General features: G+C 39.2%; 2 protein-coding genes across 4 annotated transcripts in view; one reads left to right on the top strand and one right to left on the bottom strand.

The window, feature by feature from the left end:
- Positions 1 to 495: 495 nt before the first annotated feature.
- dusp4 (dual specificity phosphatase 4) lies at positions 496 to 11,354 on the top strand. The gene is made up of 4 exons (XM_034710428.1): positions 496 to 1,081; positions 2,506 to 2,633; positions 4,635 to 4,854; positions 8,033 to 11,354. The coding sequence occupies exons 1-4, from the start codon at positions 712 to 714 to the stop codon at positions 8,419 to 8,421; spliced, it is 1,107 nt and encodes a 368-aa protein (XP_034566319.1). The 5' UTR covers positions 496 to 711; the 3' UTR covers positions 8,422 to 11,354.
- Positions 11,355 to 19,074: 7,720 nt separating this feature from the next.
- Positions 19,075 to 24,268, bottom strand: part of LOC117831117 (poly [ADP-ribose] polymerase tankyrase-1-like) — a 175,665-nt gene continuing 170,471 nt past the window's right edge. For 2 of the 3 annotated variants that reach the window (XM_034709639.1, XM_034709641.1), the window contains one exon: positions 20,250 to 23,958. In XM_034709639.1, the coding sequence (XP_034565530.1) occupies positions 23,872 to 23,958 (87 nt within the window). In that variant the 3' untranslated portion in view covers positions 20,250 to 23,871. Of the gene's footprint in view, positions 23,959 to 24,268 lie in introns of all 3 variants that reach the window. The other variant, XM_034709640.1, reaches the window with a different exon arrangement.

Here is a 24,268-nt window from a genome sequence, read left to right as displayed (position 1 = left end):
GATCGGATCAGCTAGTATCGGTATCGGCAGTTACCAAAGCCCAGGTATCGATATCGGTATAGGGACCTAAAAAGTAGGATGGTGCATCCCTAACAGGAATATCTATACTTTTTAAATAAAATTGCTTCTCTAGAAATGAAGTCAGAAGCTAATAGGACACATCTGAATTCATTCTACTGTGCTGTGTTTTATTGATCTGTTTTAATGCTGTTCTTTTAAAAAGTCACTTAAATGTGTGTATGAGGCGTTCAAGGTGTGGTGAGAGCCGAACTCTCCTGTAGGGCTCATGGAGTCTAATCTCATTCCCCATCGCCTCTCGTTTCATTGATGTCTGTTTTTTTCTTTTATGAATGAACGGGAGAGGAGGGAAAGGGGACGGGAAACTAGCCTCTGTGTGATAGGCCCCTATCAGTTGACGTCACCTCCGCCATGACGCGATGCAGCCATTCATAAAAAAAAAAGGAAAAAAGAGAAACAACCTAGAGGAGGAACACTTTGCTTTGGAGAGCGAGAAAGTACGAGGTGACCGGACTGAGCGTGAAGTGCGCTTACAATGTGCGGATAAAGGACACGCGCAAAACGGAATCCAACGCAGGACTCGCGCGCCGTGCACGTTCAGGGTTTGAGGGCTGTGCGCGAAGAGAAAGGAGGGGACACAGAGAGGAGATCAACAACAGTGAAGCCTACATACGCAGCCTGAAACGACGTGCGATGGAGGACCTGAGTGAAATGGACTGTCCGGTGGTGAAGCGGCTCCTAAAGGACGACAGCGCAAAGTGCCTGCTGCTGGACTGCCGCTCCTTCCTCGCCTTCAGCGCAGGGCACATCCGCGGCGCAGTTAACGCCCGCTGTAACACCATCGTCCGCCGCAGAGCCAAGGGCTCCGTGCTGAGCCTGGAGCAGATCCTTGCAGGGGATGAGGAGGTCCGGGGCCGCCTCCGCTCCGGGATGTATTCCGCAGTGGTGCTGTACGATGAGAGGACGCCGGACGCTGAGACAGTGAAGGATGACAGCATTCTGACTGTGGTCCTCAATGCGTTGTGCAGGGACTCAGCTGGCACACAAGTATACCTGCTTAAAGGTAAATACGGTGTCCGTGATCACACGCAACCTTATTGGGGCATCTGCAGGAGATAGAATACACTCACTGCAGTCAGTGGAATTCAACCTCAATATGACAATTAAAGCATTAGAACTTTTGATTTAATATTCAAGGTTTATTTAAATGAAGAGTCAAATTTGTATTAGAAAGTACTAGACTCCCATAATAGTAACACAAAAAAATATATAATGTTTATTATATCTATTATTATTTTAGCCTTTTAAAGAGATGGTTGCATCTACAACACAAATGGTCTTTTAACATTTTTTTTTTACAATGTTTAATGAATCTTATTGAAGTTTTAAACAGAAAATACAGCCAATTCAACTTATCATTAAAAAAATATCATAATACTTCAAAATAAATCTCCTGGTAAAAATTGGTAATGTCTCCATCTTATCTCTAGCAATTGCCATTTAATTCTTTAACCAAAATAACACACTGTTTTATTGCCCTGTGCATCGATACTCAATAGTTCCTGGCCTTGTTCTTTTTTTTAAAAACAGACATTGAAATAACCATATAACTGTGCCTGTGCTATTTTTTGCAGTAGTGTATGTTCTCTTTTTACAATACACACACAATCAGTCAGTCAATTACAACTACACATTCACACACAGACCAATGGCTATAGCTGAGTGAATGAGGTAATGCTGATGCGTAGAAGCCACATCAAACTGGAGGGACTTACAGGGACACACACATGATCATTTCACTTTGCTTTGGGTAAATTGATGATAGGAAGCAGAAACCTGTAAAATCAACACTTGATTTACCCACCAGGCTATATTTAGACTGCAGGAAATCTGAAAACCAAAGCTGCAAGCTGTGGCGCATTATTTTTTTTTTGTTGTGCATCCTAATGACGCAGACGCCTTGAAGCTCAGGAGTGTATGTGTGTAGCTTGTAAAGATGACATTTTCCCCGTTAATCTGATTTGATCCCAGAGGTTCAGAGAGCAGTGGTCAGCCTGCAGATGTATAAAAAAAGCAAAGGGATGATGAAATTGTTATCAAATCCACAGCTGTAGATACAGGACAGAGTAGGTCAGGGGTTGGTTTAAGAGACCTTGTGTTACTCAGTGCAGTGGAGTAAATCCTAGTGCAGATTGTTCTAGGTGTACATGTGGGTCACAATGCCTGTCTTTAAATACCACCCCCCTTCCCATACATACACACACGTACACACGCATACACATAAAAAATGTTATATCTATGATGCTGTAATGCTCCTGAGAGAGTAAGAATAAAGAGAGTATCTCATGATTTACCAGAACATTGTGTCTAATGTGATAATAGTCTGCAGCAGTACCAGCATTATGCTGTATGACTGTACACTCTGAAGACCTAAAGCAAAGAATCATATTTGATGCATCATATTTAATCACAATGTCTCTTTTGCAGGTGGATACGACAGGTTTTTCGCAGAGTACCCAGAGTATTGTTTAAAGACCAAATGCTTGCCGTCCCTCACCAGCCAGTCCAGCATTGACTCTGCCTGCTCGTCCTGTGGGACACCCAATCACGATCAGGTAAAACACAGCACTGACTTTTTACTAAACCTTGTTAACAGTCAGCAGTGTCAGCATGATGTAGGTCATGTGGAAGCTGCTTCTCGGTGTGTGCCACTCGTTGTTCAAGCTGCATGAGTGCTTTGATCCTAGATAATATCATTTCCAACAAAAAACAGGTGTTTGTAATAATGGAAGAATAAATCATTAAAACTGTTAGCATTTTTTTCTTCCACACCAGACACTGAGGTCAACAAACAAGTGTATCAACTGTTTTATCTTGGATCCTGTTCAAGCCAACTTCAGTTTCTACATATTGACACAGAGAGCTGCCATGTGCAAACACTGACAGTTATTTGCCCCACAACCCAACTGTCATTCACTTTTTCCACACCCGTTACACCATTCCCCCAGACAGTGTTGGTGCTCACACCAGTGAAAGAGTGGTTAGAGATTTCTTCAGTCCTAAAGCAAAGAGATAGAGATGTGTTTATATTTGTGCTTTTATGATCATGGTTCACCACTGATTCATTCATGCGTCACTTCCTATGACCCCAGTTACCTTGTGTTGCTGGACAGTGATCTGCCATTTTAGACTGCAGATTTTATGCAATGTTCACAGTCACATGTGCTGTGGGTCTAATTACTGTGGAACACACGAGGAGAGAGGGACACGGACAATCCAGCCTCTGTATGTTTCAAAGAAAGAAAGCTTGATTGTCTGGCACGGATTATCAGGTGGAGGTTATTTTTCTGGGAATAAGAGGGTAGTTTCCTGTTACAGCACAGAAACTGACAGGCAGAGATTATCTAGGTGGTTGTCTCACATACTATTTTCTTCTCCATCCCCCTCCTCACATTACATCTTTTAGCTGTATTGATCATTTCCTGACACTGTGTCAGTGCTGAGGCCGTCAGGGGTGATGACACAAACAGGCTAAACCATTGTCAATAAATCTCACTACCGGTATAGACCGCCAACCAGCTGACCCCTCAGATCCAGTAGAGGAGAGAAGGGGAAAATACTTCTATTATTTCACAACAGTAGGTCTAAGGATACATATCGAAAAAGAGAGAAAAATGTCCTCAGTAATATATTTATTATTATGATACTCATAAAAGTATACATTTTCTATGAGAAAAAAAATCTTTTGTGACGGTCTAAGAGGCCAAGAAGGAGAAAAAAACAAGTATTAGTATTTTTATGTTCCAGGAGATACTTGCTTTTCCTATGTAATGCAATAAGGCTGTTTGTCGCGAGCTCGTAACTGACAGTAATTTGATTTATTGTACATTATGTGTTTTCAAATTGCACTTATGCGAACACAGTAGCCTCTGTAAATAACATGTATTCACAGAAGCTAACTGAACATTCTCCTCTTAGAGTTTAGTCGACTTTTTCTGTGCTTATTTTTATCCAAAGAACAGTTTTTCCACTAATAAGATAATCCGTGTGATGGTAGAAAAAGTACAAAGTGTCCTCTATGCAGCATGAACGAACGGTAGATCACTGATGAATCTATAACATCACTGCTGAAATACTTCAGTTCATCAGAGACACCAGCTTCAAGAGGAAGATATGTTTCCATATGGTGGACTAACTTGGCATTAGTCTGGAACTAATAAACTAAATAGACCATATGGGGTGACCATGTATTAATCACACAGATAATAAGCTCCCCGGGTCCAATGCTAAGCATTAAGAATGTGATTAGCAGGATATTTAAGTGTGGTCAAGCTTATACTGAAGTCATCTGGTACGTGGCCTCTGCTGCATACTGACACAGAGCATTCTTTGTTTTTATTATAAGCTGTTTTTCATTTAACTGAACTATGTCCAAGATGGCTCGCGAAGTCCGCCTGGTTCAGGAGGTGATTCTGTTTTCAACGACTCAGTGAACTGACCGAATGAATGAATGAATTATTGACAAAGTGCCTCAGAACAGAAAATCTGCCTCTTCACTGCTGATTCATAACCATGCAATAAATTAATCATCTTCCTCCCATCTGTCTTTGGTTCAGGGGGGCCCAGTGGAGATCCTCCCGTTCCTCTACCTTGGCAGTGCCCTCCACGCCTCAAAGAAAGAGGTTTTGGACAGCATCGGGATCTCTGCGTTGCTGAACGTGTCCGCCAACTGTCCGAACCACTTTGAAGGGGCATACCAGTACAAGTGTATTCCTGTGGAGGACAACCATAAAGAAGACATCAGCTGCTGGTTCCTGGAGGCTATTGAGTTCATAGGTCAGTGAGTACGTGTGTGACAGAAGTGTGAGTGTGTGTGGTTTCTTGGCAGGACAAATGCATTCCCATGGTAGATAGCCACAAATAAACTAGACATCCTTGGGGCTGCAGCATGTTTTGTATTTGGTATGGTATATTTTAGCCCATATAAAAAGAGTTGGTCTTTATTGAGCGTGCTTATTTATATATATCTACTGGTGGGATGGACCTTTTTAAATCGCAGTAACAAGATTGAAGTGCCAGAAATCTTCTGATTGTCCCTTTAAATCATGTTTTGTGCAAAAAAACAGATTTTTTCAAGTGGGTGCCTATTATGATGATATCACATTTTAATTTTAAAAAACAAAGATAGTGTATGTGCTCTAATGTTATACTGTGTCAGTCAAGCAAAAGCAGCAGGTAGTGACGTTTTGGAAGCTACGGCAATTCATAGACTGTATAAAAAATGGACGTAGTATCCGTGATGTCACCCATCTGTTTCTGAGCGCTGTTTTCAAGCCAATCATCAGCTGGTGCAATTTTGGTAATGCTGAACTCAACCAAACTAGCGTGAGGTAATAAGGCGGGCCTTATTATTGCTGCAAAGATCATCTTTTTTTGAACGGGTGTGTATGTGGTCTCCGGTGTTTCTGCAGCCAGCCTCAAGTGGACTCTCGATGTACTGCAGTTTTTAGCATTTCCACATGGGCTTCATATTTTAGGACCGGAGATCCATGCCATTTTTGAATTTTTAACTTGATATTTTTAATAAATGATTAACCAGTAATTAAAAAGATGGTGTTATGTTGATTGATGGATACATATTTAGTTTGTCTGCTCATTGCTGGTATGGTTAATCGAGTGTAAGGTTCAGCAATGGTGGCCTATCACAGCTTATTCTTTGAAGCTGACCTAGTCTGTAAAGTGCATGCATCTCTTCCTCTCTGCAGTCTGGGAATTTTCCCCAGAAAGAGCTTTCACAGAGCTGTAATAGAACATTTTCATATACCAGACACACTATGCATATAGAGCAGGCAGAATATGACAAATCAGGTATTCATTCAATGGAATATGTTGCAAATAATTATTTCCAAGGAGCGTTTTATCACGTACATTCCTGTAGACTCTCCTTGGAGGTACAAAGAAAGAAAATGTGAACCAGAATCTAGCCAAATGAATCCATCGCAGAACAAGGAAAAGACAAAAGATGGCAATTGAATTGTGGAACTATTCCGATCAATCTTTCCTCTGTAGTGCCGTTTCTCGTTTGTGATCGTAAGCCGAGCAAGATTGCGTGATTTTTGCTTTGCATATGCATGCTGTGCATAGACAGACGTTGTGTGTGTGTGTGTTTTCTGTGCTGTCAGTGTATGTTCGTGAGCGTGTGCTCTAGTGTGTGTGTGTGTGTAGGTGCTGGTATGCGTCATAGTTAGCTGCTGTGGGACCAGAGTCTGACTCATCCACTGTTACCGGGTGAACAGACGCTGTGTTGGAGTTACCTGAAATCTGTCTGTTAGTGTGTGAAAAACAGAGTTTAGGAGAGAAAAACATGAAGCCATTTGGAAAGCAGAGCAAAATACGAAGAGTGGAAAATGGAGGTGCTGGTTGTTGGCAATAAGGGGTTTGTGTGTTTGGAGAAAAACAAGCGACTAATTCAGAATCAATTGGACTTGATTCAGACATTTATTTTATTTCCTGTCAGAAGCAAAGGATGGTTTTAAGTAGATTAAATTGATCAACATGAAAAAAAACACTGAATGAAGTCACTGTGTTATCTTCTTTATACTATGTGCTCTCAATTTCCTGCTGCCCCCCCACTCATGTTTCAAGATATCAACATGACCGTCCAACTAATCAAACCAACTGAGGATCTTGAGGAAATTGAGTTACACAAATGCCTCAGTCAAGTTATTACCTAAATCTGGTTATTCACAGTGGCGGAAGTAATGGCATGTGGCTAAACACAGGGAAGGAGGCAGAGACATAAATAGGACATGGGAGGAAGTGTGAAAGAGGCTGATGACTCAAAGTTTTGCACTTGCGTATTGCACTTAAATGTGATTTGCTGCTTTCTCACTTTGAGGTTAGTTACTGGTTTGATTACACCGAGAGAGGAGGGTGAAAGTGAGGGGAGGAAAGCAAAGCATCACCAAACATCTGTTGTGTTTAAAATACTTGGAGGCTGGGGGAATAAGAATACAGCTCGGGTAACAGTTGGTTTTGGCCCTTATTGTCCATGGAGAAGAAATGTCCGTACACTCCGAGCAGATGGAGAAAGAGCTGAACATGGGCTTTAATCCAGCATTCATTTCACTGTATTCAGCTTTTGCAATCACAAGGAAATGCTGGAAATCAGCCAGCAGCTTCCCCTTCCCTTTCATTTCATGTGAATTGAAATTTACATTTTAAAGTGTCTCAATGTGATTAGGCTATTGTGTTAACAGAATTCAAAGCCTTTATCACGTCAAAAAAATAACTGAATGCAAGAGTGCTTTTTCCCACCGCTTAAAGCAAAGGTTCCTTGACTGGATTTACCGTTTTGTCCTTGAATGATCTATTACACAGATGCTTGGAGCTCTTTGATTAGTGATGAAATGAGAAGGAAAACATTCAGCTCAGTCCTCTTTCTGTTCCTGTAAAGGAAGTAACACTAGTGGCAAACTGCCACGAGCGAGGCTAAGTGTCTGCATAGAGACACAGACACATAGCTTTAGCTACATGCTAAGGTCACACTGACAATGCTAACATGCTGATTTTAACCAGGAGTATATGTACAATTTCCACCATCATAGGTAATAATTAAGCCTGCAATTATAAGCTTATTGACATTACTGGATCAATTCAATTTGGAGGCATTTGGTTGTAAACATAAATATAATGTTGCTGCATTTTGAATTATTAGATCCTCTGAGGTTAAAATCATCCTGAGAGAGGTCCAAATGTCTGCACCAAGTTTCACAACAATATACACACCAGTATTTGAAGTACTAAACGATAAATGTCAGCCTTGTGGATAAAGTTTAAAGGTTGCCAGAGGTCACTAGAGGTCATTATCTGTGACCAGTGTGTCCGCCCAGAATTTGGTGCCAGTTCTGTCTGTTGATTTTGAAATGTTTCACTATGGGAAGGTTAGAATGTATCACTTGCAAATCCATGACCTTGTCTTACAGTGGTATATTTGTCTTTTGTCCTCCCACAGATTCAGTAAGAGACTCCGGTGGACGAGTTCTGGTCCACTGTCAAGCAGGCATCTCTCGCTCTGCAACCATCTGCCTCGCATACCTGATGAAGAGGAAGCGTGTGCGTCTGGACGAAGCATTCGAGTTTGTGCGCCGCCGTCGCAGCATCATCTCCCCCAACTTCAGCTTCATGGGTCAGCTGCTGCAGTTCGAGTCACAGCTCCTTGCCACATCGTGCGCTGCAGAAGCTGCCGCCACAGCCAGCCCTCTGCTGGGACCCAAGTCCTCAACGATCACGACCTCAACGTCAACGACACCAACCTCCCCATTCATTTTCAACTTTCCAGTGTCTGTGGTGAACAGCGCATACCTGCACCACAGCCCGCTCACGACCTCCCCCGGCTGCTGATGGACAGCCAATCACAACCTTCCCCCCCACAAAAAACTAACTATCTGAGCACAGACTTGGCTGCCATTGTCTGGATGAGCGGTCAGTCTTACTGACTGCTTCAAGATGTACATGCTTCCAGGGTGGGGGAGGTAAAAAGCGTCATGGTGCCTGATTCAGAACTCAAAGACTGAAAAACCAATCTTTTTACAGTTCAGAAACCAGCCAACGCTCCTTCAGTTTTAACACAAGATTTCTTCAGATTGACCAAAAATGAACTGGCTTTCAAAACCTGTCTCAGTACACAAGTTCTGACGGAGTGTTGGACTGACATTTGCTGAAGTTACACCCTCTTTCTTGAGAAAACAAAAATAAAACAACAACACGCACAGAGGCACACGGATACACACGCTGACACAGAGAGGCATGAACGGCAGTGAACGCTCTCTGCCTCGCAAACACACGCGCACACACACACACACACATATTCATGACTACCAACTGAATAAGCTCAGTATGAAGACAGGGTCTGTTGCTATGGAGACAACAGGTCTTTAGGAGAGGAGATGGACACAGGAAGGAAGGAGGAATTTTAAGCACCCGCTCCTTCCCCTTTTGGTGTCCCTCCTGTTTCCAGACAAAAGAGATGGATGGAGAAAAGAGGGGAGGAGACAGTGATAGAAAGCAGGAGCCTCTTCAGTGACAGGTGCTCTGCTGGCGATCTGACCGGAGCTTCCTGTCTTTCATACGTCCTCTTCCTCCCTCTGTCTCTCACCCACACCTTCCTTTCCTCTCATCTCCTTTTCATCCCCTTTTATGCATTCCCTCTTCCTCCTCCTCCTCCTCCTCCTCCTCCTCTTATCGCTGCCTCTCATCTTTACCCCGTCCATCCTCTGTACCCTGCTGCCCATCTCCTCACTGAAGAGGCTAAATAAATCAAATAAGATGCCAAATAATGGCCTGGGCCCTTGCTGATGGACTGGGAAACCCCATTGCAGGCCCCTGATACACACTGTAGGAAACCCCATCTGCCACATCACAAAAAAGTAGTTTTTCGAGGACAGATAAACAAATAACGCCTTTGCAAAAAATGTTTTTTTGCATGTGTCGTTTCTGGGACACTTTGGTTCTTGAATTTTAGATCACAGCCCCAGTTTAGGAGCACAGTGGCTTTGGGAGATGCTTAAGACATAGACAGAGCTGCTTAAAGAACCATGCTGGTGGTGATGTATGTTTTAACCCATTATAAATAATTTTTGCCTTATGGTTGACCATTTTCCAAAACATACTTTTTATACATGGGTATTTGTTCATTTCCTTGGGGTACTTAAGTGAACTGAAAACATAGGCTCCTATGTTTTGAAAAATGGTGATTATTTAGTTAATGGGGAAAATGTGCACCAGCAATGGGTCTTTTAAGATGTTTGTGCCTTGTTCATAAAGGTATCCCCTGGACTTTGGTGTTCCTGGATTTGCCAATGAAACAATACTTTTTCCTTAGCTGCTAGAAAACATAACGCTGAATGTTAATCAGCCTTGAAATTCAGCAGGGCAGTACGGCCTCTTTTCTCTCATTGTCAGAAGAGCAAAAGCTTCTCTTACCATAAACTCACAGATCCATACAAATGCACATAAATGCATCCAACACTTTGTTTTATTAGGCATCAGATGACAAAACTAGAAACAACAAATGTATAAAAAGCAATGCTTTGAATGGATTCTCCAAACTGAAGACACCATTCCTAAACCGTTGATGGACTTTCAAATGTTACTGTAAGATGATGATTCTCAGACATATATTTCTTTTTGCAGTGTGCTTCATCTTGAATCAGAGGAATTTAGAGGCAATATTTACATCCTTTGATGTTTTCACAGATCCTCAAACAGTAGCTGCATTTCTAAAAAGACTGGATATTCAAAATGTTTTTTACACTCTGCTTTAAAAACATCAGGGACCCTCAGTGTTGCTCCTTGTGAGGATAACCCAGGAAAAACAAAACTCAATCACCTTCTGGTTTCACATTTCAAATCCATACTGAAAGTGGAGAAAGGGAGGAAAAGAGAAAGAGGCCTAGGCCTTTGTGGTCACAGGAAGTTGTCCTTAAGCTCATTGAGTGTATGCCTGATGTCCTGATGTGCATGCACACACACACATACATACATATGTACCACAATCATGACCCCGTTGTTGCAGACTTGTCCAAAGTTCAGTGTGTAGCATTTTGTTGGGAGTCCTGCAATACTGTACAATCTGTTCAAGGAAAGAAACAATAGCAGTGACTTCTTTGGGATGTAATACCCAAGCTTCATGTCAAATCCTTCTCAATACCACAGTCTGAGACAATGTTTGTAGTGCTCTGCCTTTAAACGGGCCAAGCTCTACACTCTTTGCTAGACATCCAAAGGCACAAAGTCCAACCATGGTTGTTTTTTTTTAACCTGGGTCCCCATGTACGGACAAAACAAACAGACAGATTCACACACATCCACACAAGGTTTCAAAGAAAACATATGGTTCTGTTTTTGAAGATTGTCAGCACCTATCTCTGTAGCACTTTGAAGTGATGCAATACTGTATTTATAATTTATGAGTCATTTGTGCATCATGGTTACGGTAGGCTGGCTAAACTTTGCATCACATGATTTTATTGATGCAAAGTGAGGCCTAAAGAGAGAGAGAGAGAAAAGAGAGCCAATCAGTTAAAAAGGCAATATTTTCTACACATTGTGTGGTACCTGTCTGTCAGCCTGTCTGCCTCTCTGTGTTAGTCCATCTGTCTTGACTGTCTCTCTGTCTGGTCAATGCTGTTTACCCATCATGGCAATATCAATCCTTCACTCGGACATTTATATATAGAAAAAAAACTTTCCCTCAATTTTATTGTGGAATGACTGATCTGTGGATTTATTTATTAATGAAGAGCCACTGTTGAATAAACAATGTTCTTAATTAAGTTGGGTGCCTTCCTTCTTTGTATGATGCTGTGTGACACAATGTATGAATGAATGAATGAATGAATACACAGACTCTGATAAAAGTGTGATCATCAATCAACCAATCTTTAATTATATAGTGCCAAATGACAACAAATATTATCTCAAGACTCTTTACAAACAGAGCAGGTCTAGACTGAGCTCTTTGTTTTATCATGTCAGAATGAATAACAGTCCCTGTAGTTCCTACATTATGAGTAACTTTGAAAAAAGGACACAGAAAAATTGAGTAATAATGAATTGAATAATGAGATTTAATCATCAAATTCCACATTAAGAGACACATGATAAAAATATACTTATATTAATGTCTGGTGTTGGGCCCCTGCCCTTGAAATATTCAGTCATATGTTAGTTGTATCTAAATTTGATTTACAATATAATAAAGAAAATAAAGAATATTATCAAACGGATTTTTAATGTAGTAAAATTAGAAATCTATAACCGTAGTGTTGTTTGTGATCTCAATGATCGGCTAGCCTCTGTGTGGAAAACTGGAGGAAAATCATACCGGTGTAGTCTTTCTCAAAATAAAATGTTAGCCTACAGCACACTCTGGTGGTTAGAATGTTCACTCGTCTTCATTCATCAAGTTTCAGATGCAGACTCCTACAACACATAAACAGAAGACTACAGGTGTACATATTATGGATAGAAAATGTGTGGTTAATAAACTTACTCATACTGAATGATCCCAACTTCCTGCAGATCACACTTACAAAGTTATAGGTGCTTGGTAAATAGCCTATGCCTCTGCAGCAGAAACTGTAACATACAGGTTGGATATTGGCGTCAAAATGTAACCCCCTTCAACTGTATCTTGGATGAAAAAAACAATCACTATCATCCTAAGAAATAACTTGAAATATTAAAACCACTTGTAATCCTTCAAAAACGAGTGCAAAGAGTTCAGATTTTGTAATATGTAAAAGAAACTGTGCAGCAGTGTCAGGAACATGTGATAAAGTTGTTAACATAAGAGCAGGAACTACAACAACAAACTCTACAGATCTAACCAATTTCACTTCACACAGAAAAAGAGAAACAATGTCGTCTTCAAGTCATCTGACCTGAGTCAAATGTTGGCTGACAAGGTATGTTTGGTTGCTTGCATTTGCCTTGACTTTGTTCAAGTGTTGTTTGTGTGGACTTTGGAGTAAATGTTGTCACCGTTGGCAACAGAGGCACAAAAAACACAACCCATTGTACAGAGGCCCTAACCTGACATGCATTCTACATTTAGAAAATGATCCTGTTATCACAAAAATGAAGTGAGATGAATAAGATGTGTATGTAAAATAATTTTGTGGTTAACTAATATTACTAACTCAAGTTTTGATTGTATTTCATCAGACCATGGATACCAAAAAGCAGAGTGATGTATGTAATTTAACTGAGATTTAACATCTAATCTTTATGCATGGACTTTTTTTTCAAGGTGGAAAACTTCCTTAACCATGAAGTCTATGAGTCTTATTCTATTTTACTTTATTTATTATCTAGTTCAAGTTTTTGTCACTTTTTAAAAAAATATACTGTCTTATTTTAAATTATTATAGACACATACTGTATGTAATATTTATTCAGTTAATTTTTATTTCATGATTTATTTTCTTTAATTTAGTGTGGATTATTTAATTATTTATTTAGCTATTAATTTGATCTCAATTTAGGATTTTTACAGATTACCTCATTTTACTAGATTACCAGCATTTTGATATTTTATTCTGTTTTATTTCACTGGTTTAATATTTTAGTGTTTCTTTATCTCAGTAATTCATTTTATTTTGGTGAGTTTTAACATCTTATTTTACCTACAGTGTTCCCTCATTGAGATGTCATTTCCTCAATTCTTTCAGCAACTTCTTTTTCATTTATTTTTTTATTTGTTTATCTTTTTAATTACTATTATGTTTTGCATATGTTCTTAACCTTACATGTGGATTGTAAGGTTGCTTGGGGTCGGGGCTGGGGATGGGATGGGATGGGGGATGGGGGGGATCTTCTTATGTTAATTTATTTTTTAATTTATTTTATTTTTATCTTTTTTTATGTACAGCGCTTTGTGTTACAATATTTTAGGTTAAGAAAACTAAATAACTAACTGGATCTGTTAGTTTATAATACATTTTGTCACAGTTTAAATTTTGATGAAATACACCATTCAGCCAAAACATTATGACTACAGAAAGATGAGGTGAATAACATTTATTATCGTCTGGGTGGGATATGTACAGCTGCAAGTTAATAGTTTGCATCAAAACTGATTTCTGGTAAGTAGGAATAATGGGCAAGTGAGGTAAGAGACTTTAACAAGGGGCCAAAGTGTGATGGGTAGATTATTCAGTCGATGCATCCTCAAAACTGCAGCTCATGGGGATTTCCTGGTTTGTGATAGTCAATACCTATGAGTGCTGCAAGAATGCAAAACATGAACTGGTGACAGGGTCACCCAACGCTCATTGATAACAATGTATGTGAAATGGATCACAGAGAAAGGGAAGAAGTTGGCCTGAAATAACATGACTGTGTTGACATTGCCTCCAAGTTCCCCAGGTTTCAATCCAATTGAGCATCTGATGATGGAAAACCAAGTCCAATCCATAGAAGCTCCACAGACCAACTGACAGGACTCAAAGGATGGGCTGCTAACCTATTGGTGTAAGTTACCACAGCACACCTTCAGAGGTCTATAGTGGAGTCCATGAGGCAGGTGGTCATGATGTTATAGCTGATCAGTGTATCATGGCTGTGGGTATGGCCATGATGGTATGGATCAATATCAGCCTTTTTGTGATACCTAGCAAAGTCAACCATCTACAGCAGTTAGTGAAGCCATGACAACTTTACACGTTCAGTGGTTTACATGCATTATCGCCCATATTATTATTATTATCCTTCCTGTTTCGAAGTTAGTATAGATGTTCACATCTTTGGACAAATGTGCTGTTTTTAATTTTGGAGCAGATCTTGGCACAATGCACAATGAATTTTTGCATTGTTTTTTAAATTGGCAGGCTTGCTCTTTCAAAGATGTATAATGCAATAGCACAACAAAGGATAACTTTTTTTCCTTTTTCTAACAACTGGCTCCAGTCTGACCCTTGTGTTGTCAGTATGACACATCCTCCAGTGTTTAAATGGATTACAAAGCAGGTTGGTGGGATCTCTTTTTCTGTGCGGCTATTGATGATCTGATTTTTTTTTACCGTCTTCAGTCCTGATGATTGTTGCAGTTGATGAAGTGAAGTGTTTCTTTGTTTAAGGATTAGCTGAGGTGCCAAACAATTTTGTCATTCTATCTATTCATCTCTGAACAAACACAAAAAATCCTCTGAATAGAACAGCAAACAGAGTGAAATGGAGTTTTAAGACAGCTGTCTTTTTAATCTGAGCAAAGACATTAAATCGGCCCATTTTGTATGTTTAGATGATCCTCATGGTCTGCTAGGTCTGAATACATATTGCAATATAATCATCACCATCTGCTGCTCTTTCTCTGTTAATGGTTTAATGCTACTGAGCTGACTGGACAATGGAATTTATTGTGTCACTGAATAAAAGAGGATTAATCTGCACCTATATTGATTACCATTTCAAGGAGTTGCAGATTATTTTCTCATAATGATAGTAAATCAATATAGTATATGATATATAAAGTATATATAAGTTCAGTTTCAACAAAAACTACTCTTTATAAACTTCATGTTTGTGGACTTTACACAAATATATATGTACATATATACAGTATATCTACATGTATGTTAAGTCTATGTATGTATATGTATATGTATACATGTATGTATATACAGTGTATATACATCTGTATACATATATATGTTAAATATATGTATATACATATGTTTATATATATACTGTATGTATATGTATATATCTGTGTATATGTAAACATGTATATACTTATATATGTATATATGTCTGTATATACATATACTTTATACGTATGTGTTAGTATGTATATATGTATGTATGTATATGTATATATGTATGTGTATACAGTGGATAGCAAAAGTCTACACACCCCTGTTAAAATGCCAGGTTTTGTGATGAGACCAAAATGGGACCAAGATAAATCATCAACTTTTTCCACCTTTAATGTGACCTATAACATGAACAATTCAATTTAATTTTTTAAAAAATCTTTAGAATAAAGAATAAAAAACTAAAATAATGTGGTTGCATAAGTGTACACACTCTCTTATAACTGGGGATGTGGCTGTGTTCAGAATTAACCAATCACATTCAAACTCATGACAAATAGTCAGTGTACACCTGTCATAATTTAAAGTGACTTTGATTAATCCCAATAAAGATCAGCTGTTCTAGGAGGATTTTCATCACATGTCCTCAGTTCATCTTACAGCAAAAGCCATGGTCCACAGAGAGCTTCCAAAGCAGCAGAGGGATCTCATTGTTGAAATGTATCAGTCAGGAGAAGGGTACAAACATGTTCCAAGGCATTAGATATACCATGGACCACAGTGAAGACTGTCATCATCAAGTGAAGAAAATATGGAACAACAGTGACCAAGAACTGGACATCCCTCCAAAACTGATGAAAAGACCAGAAGAAAACTGTTCAGGGGGGCTTCCAAGAGGTCTACAGCAACATTAAAGGAGCTGCAGGGATTTCTGACTAGTACTGTCTGTGTACTACATGTGACAACATCTCTCCTATTCTTCATATGTTTCTGCTATGGGTAGGGGGGCAAGACGGAAGACTTTTCTTATGAAGAAAAACATCCAAGCCCAGCAACATGTTTCAAAAACACACATGAAGTCTCCAAAAAGCATCAAATGTTTTATGGTCTGATGAAACCAAGGTTGAACTTTTTGGTCATAATTCCAAAAGGTATGTTTGTCATAAAAACAACACTGCACATCACATAAAGAACACCAGACCCACAGAGAAGCATGGTGGGGGCAGCATCATGCTTTGGGCCTGTTTTTCTTCAGCTGGAACCAGGGCCTAAGTCAAGGTGGAGGGAAGTATGAACAGTTACAAACACCAGTCAGTTTAACACAAAACCTCCAGACCTCTGTTAGGAAGATGAAGATGAAGAGGAATTTCACCTTTCAATATGACAACAAACCAAAGCATACATCCAAATCAACAACAGCATGGCTTCACCAGAAGAAGGTTAAAGTTTTGGAATGGCCCAGCCAGAGTCCAGACCTGAATCCAGTTGAATATTTGTGGGGTGATCTGAAGAGGGCTGTGCACAGGAGATGCCCTCACTATCTGATGGATTTGGAGCTTTTTTGTAAAGAAGAAAGGGCAAATATCACCACATCAAGATGTGCCATGATAATAGACTCCTACAGAAAAACACAGTCCTGTAATAAAATCAAAAGGTGCTTCAAACAATTATTAGTTAAAGGGTGTGTACACTTATGCAACCACATTATTTTAGATTATTATTTTTTATTCTTCCCCCTAAAAGATTAAAAAAAATATCTCAGTTGAATTGTTCATGTTATAGGTCACATTAAAGGTGGAAAAAGTTCTGACATGATTTATCTTGGTCTCATTTTTTTACATCACAAAACCTGGCATTTTAACAGGGGGGTGTAGACTTTCACTATCCACTGTATGTGTATATATATATATGTTAAGTCTACAAACATGAATTTTATAAAAGTTGGTCCATAGATGTCTCAAAAACACATCTGATTTCTTCGGGGTTGTTGTTTTGAGGTGTTCCAAGTATTCTGGGCATTATTAGGGATAGATTTGATAATCCAATAATGTAATGTGTAATTTATTTGTAATTTATTTATTCTAGGATAGCCCCTTGAGATGCAGCATCTCGTTTTCAAGGGGGTCCCAACAAAACACAAAGCAAATGAATACACACCAAACAGTAAATCACAACAAACACAAATACACAAACACAGACAGCTCTCCCTCACCCTTACTCACTCCTGGACCCACCCAGCACCCCATCATTAAACAAAACCATGACAATAGAAGCTTCAACAAAACAAAGAGGCATCAATAAAGCACATTAACACACGTCAGAAACAGGAACAGGAACAGCTTGTTTTTAAATGATAAAACACATTTGATTTAAAGCAGTGGATGGAGGTGATGGATTTAAGAGAAGGGGTAGATTATTCCAATCGGATGGAGCTTTGTATCTGAATGACCTGAGACCAATTTCTTTATGGATTGTGGGGACAGTGAAGAAGGGATGCTGTGTGTGTCTGAGGAAATATGAAGATGAATATTGAACCAGGAACTCTTTTAGACAGGGCGGACAGTTAATATGGACACATTTATAAACAAAGGGAAATTGTCTTCTTGTTTTAGGCTGAAGCCAATTAAGTGTTTCATTATTATTATTATTATTATTATTATTATTATTATTATTATTTTAATCATTATCATCTAAACCATTGTTTTAACATGTATTTATTTATCTTATTTATTTCATGTGTTCATCTGATCGTGTTAACTCTACCTTATTTTTAACTTTTCTTTCCACTCTTACTTATTTTATTAATTTTACTGTAATTGATTTTCTTTTCTTTTTTAAGTATTTCTTTTATAATCATGCCTTTTATAATTTTACCATTTCTGACTGTCTGTTACTCTGTGAAGCACGTTGGGCTGCATGTTTTTATGTATGAAAGGTGCTTTATAAATAAAGTTGAGTTGAGTTGTTTCAAACATCAATCAATGAATCAATCAATCTTTATTTGTATAGCGCCAAATCACAACAAACGTTATCTCAAGACTCTTTCACAAACAGAGCAGGTCTAGACCACTCTATGTCAAATTATTAACAAAGACCCAACACCAAGACAGGATAAGACTCAGTCTGACCCCACCTTAATCCACCATGAGCATTGCACCTCACAGTATTTAGCTAGTTACAGTGGTGAGGAAAAACTTCCTTTTAACAGGCAGAAACCTCCAGCAGGACCAGACTCATGTTAGACAGCCATCATGCCTCGACCGAGTTGGGTCTGGAAAGACAGATAGAGGGGAGTAAGAGAGAGAGGTGATAGTGATGAGACGAGTCGTAGAAGCTGTTGCTGCTGGAGTCCAGCACGTCCGTATCAGCTGGAGTCCAGATCGTCCACAGCAGGAGGACGTCTACGGCAGCTCAGAGGAATCTACATTGAGGCAATATTGTGTTCTGTATGGACACCATAAAACAAAACGACAAAGAGAATTAAAAACAGTGTTGAGATGCTTAAGGTGAGTGTCTGACATGCACTGATAGACAACATCAGCATAGTCCAAGATGGGTCATATTATTTGAGATATGATTCTTTTCCTTACCTGAAATGAGAAACAGTTAACTGAGCAATACAAGGTGCCAAGACAGCCATAAACTCTTCATACTGGTAATAATATGTAATGTATAATAATAACAATAGTACTCTTGTCTGAAGCTTCAGTGAGGAACTTGAAGGTTACGTGGATTTTTGCAGCCCTAGTGGTTAAATCTGTACAAACCTGTTCAAATCTCATTCTGCTTTCTTATGTCAGTCAAACATAACATATACAATAATATTAAAAAGACTGTTGTGACAGCACACAGTTAATCGTGGACATTTTCAGAAAAATAGCAACAAAGTAAATAATATTAAGATACACCCAAATATTAGTTTTATGGTGCTGATAAAATGAAGAATAATAACACAAGATACACTTTAAGATCTTTTATTAAGGACTTTCTTCTGTACAAGAATGAGTTTTTGTTCCACATGTTAGCTGATCAGCAGCTCTGTACAAGCATCTGTACAACAGGAGGTCAAACATTACAGAGAGGAAATGTGTTCATTAAACTTGTGACTTCTGTAGAAGGCAGGTCAGAAGGTGAGCCATGGACTGACTGACTGACTGACTGACTGACTGAACACACACACACACTCACACCTCTTTCAACTATATACAACAGGATGGCTGACTGGCCTTTTGCCACAGATAAATAGAGACGGACCAGCTCCAACACAATTCAGATAGTTATCACATAAAAAAAGTCTTTGAAAAGTCCTTCAAAGCAAAGAAAAATAAACTCAGAATCATCCATAAAAGAGCCGTTAAAAGGCCCATCTGGAGTTAGTTTATGTACAGTCTCACAGCTTTCTGCTATTAAATCATACAGTGCTGTGACCTTAACGAGGTCAACACCATAAACTCCACCTGCTCGGTATGCAGAGAGCCCACAGTGATGCTGCCACCTCATCTGAAACCTCTGCCCTCCCCAGAGCTGACTGTGAGTGGTGGCAACACAGAGGGAGTTAGAATGACAGTGAAACACAACATTCTGATTGGTCTTCAGGAAACACTTGGTCACCTGTTTACATCTAATGAGAGCTTTGTGAGCTGAGTTCAGGGCATTGAGTGAAATGTCAGAGTTGAACTGATTTATTGGAACAATTATTTTATGTAGATTTTATGTGATAGAGAAACATCCTCCAGGCAGGAGAAATTGAAATTCCTTCCCTGAAAAATGGACACAAGAAGCCATATTTCAACTCAGTGATGCAGATTTTTGAACCTTTTTCTCCCATTCAAATCTGATTTCAAGCTTAATTTTTTCCCTCACTTTTGCTACTTAGTTATTCAATTTCCCTAATATTTGTCTGCAATTATTTATATTTGGCTGAAATGTGCTGCTTCAAAAACACTGTTATATCATTGATTGCTTCAGGGAGGAACTATTACTGTTAAATGTGCGTGTTGCAAAACTGAGAGGAAAAATGCAGAGGTGGAACAAACAGTTAAAATATAGCCTGTAATAAGTTTTAGGCTGATAATGCCAGGCAGAGCTGTTGGTTAGCTTAACAATGCTATAGAAAGAATGAACTTCTTTCCCTTTCGCTGCCACTTGATTTTAATTCAACACAACATTCAACACTCTCCTCATTCTCTTAAACATTTAAGGCCATTTCTTCTCATTCTGCTAGCTTTAAAGGAACTTCATGGACTTTACATGATCTGATGGTGATACAAACTAAACTCATATATGGTCCTGTGTGTTGTACAGTGTCAAAAACAGTCATTGTAAATAAAACATCAACCTAAAAACATGATCAGTATAAGACAAAGAGTTGAAGTGTACAGCAGGTAGTGTGAGGGGTTTGTTAATCTTGCTTTGAGGTTGGACTAACATGTTAGTTTGTCACAGAAAGAGGTTAATACACACGTGTTAGCTTATCTTTATGTACAACCTGCGCATTTCTGCTTCTATAAATATCTGTTGAAGCTTGTGACCAGTCTGCTGCATTGTCTACGTAGATACAGGGACTTTGATCACTTTTCACATTTGCTTGTTGTGTTAAGAGTTGAGCAGTATAACAATGATGCAGAAACAAAAGAGACATGGGAGGAATCAAATGAAAATGGAATAATCCCCACTAAAACACACATCATTGGTAAACCATGAGCAGGGTTCTCCTTTCACAGATAACATGCATTCTCAGGTGCCAGTCGGTTGCAGGAACTCACATATAGAAGATAGAGGATGAACACCTGTGCAATGAAATGCTTCCTTAAAGCTGCTGTTGGTTGGAATGGTGTAAAAAATGTTACTTTGTTTCTGCTGGGTTTGGAGAAAAGGTCATAATGCCCATCTGTACTCATCAGTAAGTGAAGTAATTTGAGACTATTGTGAAATCTTTGCGTATTCCAATGCCTTTGTATCAAACAATGTTATTATTCCCCTTGTTCCCGTTATGACGGACCAATCATAGCTAATCTCCAATCCTCCGTTCTGGTTGGCCCCTACTACATCCTCCGATTGGTTATGAGTCCAGCCCTATCATGATAGCGCACACCTATCGGTGTTGGAGGGCTAAGAGTAAATCTGGTTGGGAGGGATAGTGTTGACATTCAAAGTCCCTCTCTCTGAACAGATGTTTACTCTGTGACCAACAGCAGCTTTAACTGTGACTTCATTGTAAGCTAACTGTGTATTACACTGTAGCTACCTCAGGTTTGCCCAGCGTATCTAAATGGGCATTATCATCTGTAAGTAATACACATGGTCACAGGACCAGTCATCCCAATATCACCACTTCAGAAATGTAGCAAAATGTATAGCATCTGTCAAAACAACATGCCATGATAAATGTTGTTTTCACATATACAAATATTTGTTTTAAACATGTTTTCAAATACAAGGCATGTAGATTAAAAAACAGATTTACACCTGTACAATAACCCCAGAGACTGACGTCCTGCTCTTAGTGGCTGACCATGAAAACACCTGCCTCTTCTTATCTAGAGACAGAGTGACAGTTGGATCAGTTTTCTGTTTGTCTCACTCAGTTGACTTTTTCACAGTCAGCCACCAGGGGGAGTATGTTAGCCTCTGAGCTTTATATTAGTGTACAGGTGTTTTTCTTCCTGCAACTGATTTTCAATCTACATGCCTTGTATTTAAAAAGGTGAAAAAAATCATTCATATATTTAAGGTGGAAACAGCATTCATCAGAGCATTATGTTTTGGTACATGCTATACATTTTGCAATATGTTTCTGAATAATGATGATTGTGATGACCGGTCATGTGACTCTGTGTGTACCGCTGCTATGAATGCTCATTTTATTATGCTGGGTGAACCTAAGGAAGCTACGGGCTAAACACGTGGTTTGCTCACAGTCAAGTCATTTCAATGAGCAGTTCATCCTTTATCTCACACATAGCACTTTGCAGAATGAATCCCAATTAGGGCTGTCAAAATATACCAGAAATTACAACAACCGTTAATAATACTAATTAGCATAAGGCAATAACAGTCGTAACTGATTCAGTCATAGGACTAGGGGGCATAATTTGAGGCGTTTGAGGCTATGGTGTAACAGAATCACACTCAGAAGATGACATTAGATTCCCTTTAACTAGAAGTTTCAGTCATGGCGCTGGTGATATCATTAAAAAAACAGAACAGCATTAGAAATGTATGATTAATCAATCAATCTTTATGTATATAGCGCCAATTCACAACAAATACTATGTCAAGACACATTGCTATGATGCCATGTAGGTCAATTTTGATAAGTAAGGTTTACAAAGTAACAAACTGGTTGTTTTTGTAAATTTTAAGACCACGATAATTGTCAGGTGAAATTCTGGTATCATGACAGCCCTAATCCCAGTATAAACGGCCTCCGGGTTAACAGCACAATTACACTCTCCAACTCTATACTGAGTTTCTCTCTTTCACCTCTAGGTGGCAGCAACAGTAACACATAAAGAGGAAATGGAGAAGAAGGCAGCAGGTGCATGTAAACAACAGTCAAGGGGAAATGTGGGTCCCTCTGATAGACATTAAATACAAACATAAAAACGCTCCAGATGGAAGTATGCAGGAGTGACACACAGCTGTAGAGAGTGACAGCACTGTCAACACTTGTCTCTACATCTTTTTAGTAACAGTCACTTTCATACCAACAAAAGAAGAAAAAGGCAACATATGAGCATCTAATCCAAAGATGGTTGTTAGACTCATCCAAGCACAGTCTGGTAGGTTGTTGCTGCTTGCTATTAGAACTTCTTTTCAATAAATCTGTGATGTACATGTTTGTTTCAGTGGAGATTTGAAGTTCTGCTGGGCTCAGTCATAAGTGGACACAAACTGTTGGATGAGGAAGATGGTCCCGGTTATGAACATGTAGTGAAAGGACAGGAGTCTGTAGTGGCAACAGCAGTGGATTGTGGTCTCCTGTTTGTTTTCTGCTTATTGACTTCTGGGTATTTGTGCGCTACAATCTGTTTCTCTTCTTCCTGCTCACACTCGTTCTATAATTTCTTGTTTGTTTACAGCAGAGACGATGTGAGAGAACACAGCGAACTGTGTTTTGTTTACATGCGCCTCACTGCTGAAAACGTAACAAGCTGCAACATAAAATGTCCTGGATCTCTGTTCTCTCAGCACGACGATTGTTTTTTGGAAGTGGCCTCGGGATGTTCCTTTGTTATGGTTGATGATGCACAGAGCTGAAATGGGACACAATAGCTGAAACAACACATTAAAAACTGGGAACAGAGTACATGAGCGGTGGAAAGGTACAGAATTAGGGATGTTTGTTTTGCTATGGAATATCCCGTTCCAAAGGCTTGCTCTACAATCAGGTTAGAGGCCTGCACATCTCTAAAGTGCTTACCAGTGCACCTTCAGAAATGTTGACCAGAACATTTCCTCCTGCGAATCGTATTAATTAACAAGTCTGACAGATTTTTGCTGTTTGCTGCTTTGCAACCTGCGTGTGTCGCACACTGAAACTAAGAGATACTGCTGCCTCTTCCTCTTGGCTTCCTCTGTTTCAGCACATTCCACGTTTAGTTTCCGAGGGTCGTCCGACTACTGCTTGGTCCACTTCTAGTTCAGTTCTGGAAACTTGACTTTTGGGTCTGAAGTTTGAAACACCTTCCGGGTTCAGACTGGTTCTAGTCCATTGCAGTTTGGTCTTTTTTTTTAAATCCAGCTGTGATTTCTACGACTTCTGCTCTGGGGTGGCGGCAGGTGTGGCCAGGCTCTCCGGCTTCACAATCTGGTAGGTGATTAAGTATTCTGGGTAAGCCTGTGGACAAAGGACATAATTCAATTAGAGTTAAAGCCTTTTTTATACAGGGATGAACTCAAGTACATCTAATAGATATGATTATTATATATATTAATTGGTCATTTTATGTTTTGGGGGGAAATTTAAAACTTTATAAGTCACTAGGGTTGCAAAGGGGTGGAACATTTCTGGTAAATTTCCATGGGAAGTTAAGCTGGGGAATTTTGGAAAATATTCCAAATTGGAAATGATGGGAATTGAGTGTAATTTAATGGAAAGGTATCATATTCAAGCATAAATATTTGTTTTGTTATAAGCAGACATCCAT

This window comes from Notolabrus celidotus, chromosome 19 (assembly GCF_009762535.1).
Source record: "Notolabrus celidotus isolate fNotCel1 chromosome 19, fNotCel1.pri, whole genome shotgun sequence".
In the NCBI taxonomy this organism is placed as follows: domain Eukaryota; kingdom Metazoa; phylum Chordata; class Actinopteri; order Labriformes; family Labridae; genus Notolabrus; species Notolabrus celidotus.
The sequence above is the reverse complement of the archived record's forward strand: the minus strand, read 5'-3'. Positions and strand labels throughout refer to the sequence as shown.

Bases quoted from the DNA above. Each gene is read 5' to 3' on its own strand.
- dusp4 (XM_034710428.1), top strand. From the start codon at position 712: ATGGAGGACCTGAGTGAAATGGACTGTCCGGTGGTGAAGCGGCTCCTA. The intron at 2,634-4,634 runs GTAAAACACAGC...TCTTTGGTTCAG, and splicing joins GGACACCCAATCACGATCAG to GGGGGCCCAGTGGAGATCCT. The intron at 4,855-8,032 runs GTCAGTGAGTAC...GTCCTCCCACAG, and splicing joins GGAGGCTATTGAGTTCATAG to ATTCAGTAAGAGACTCCGGT.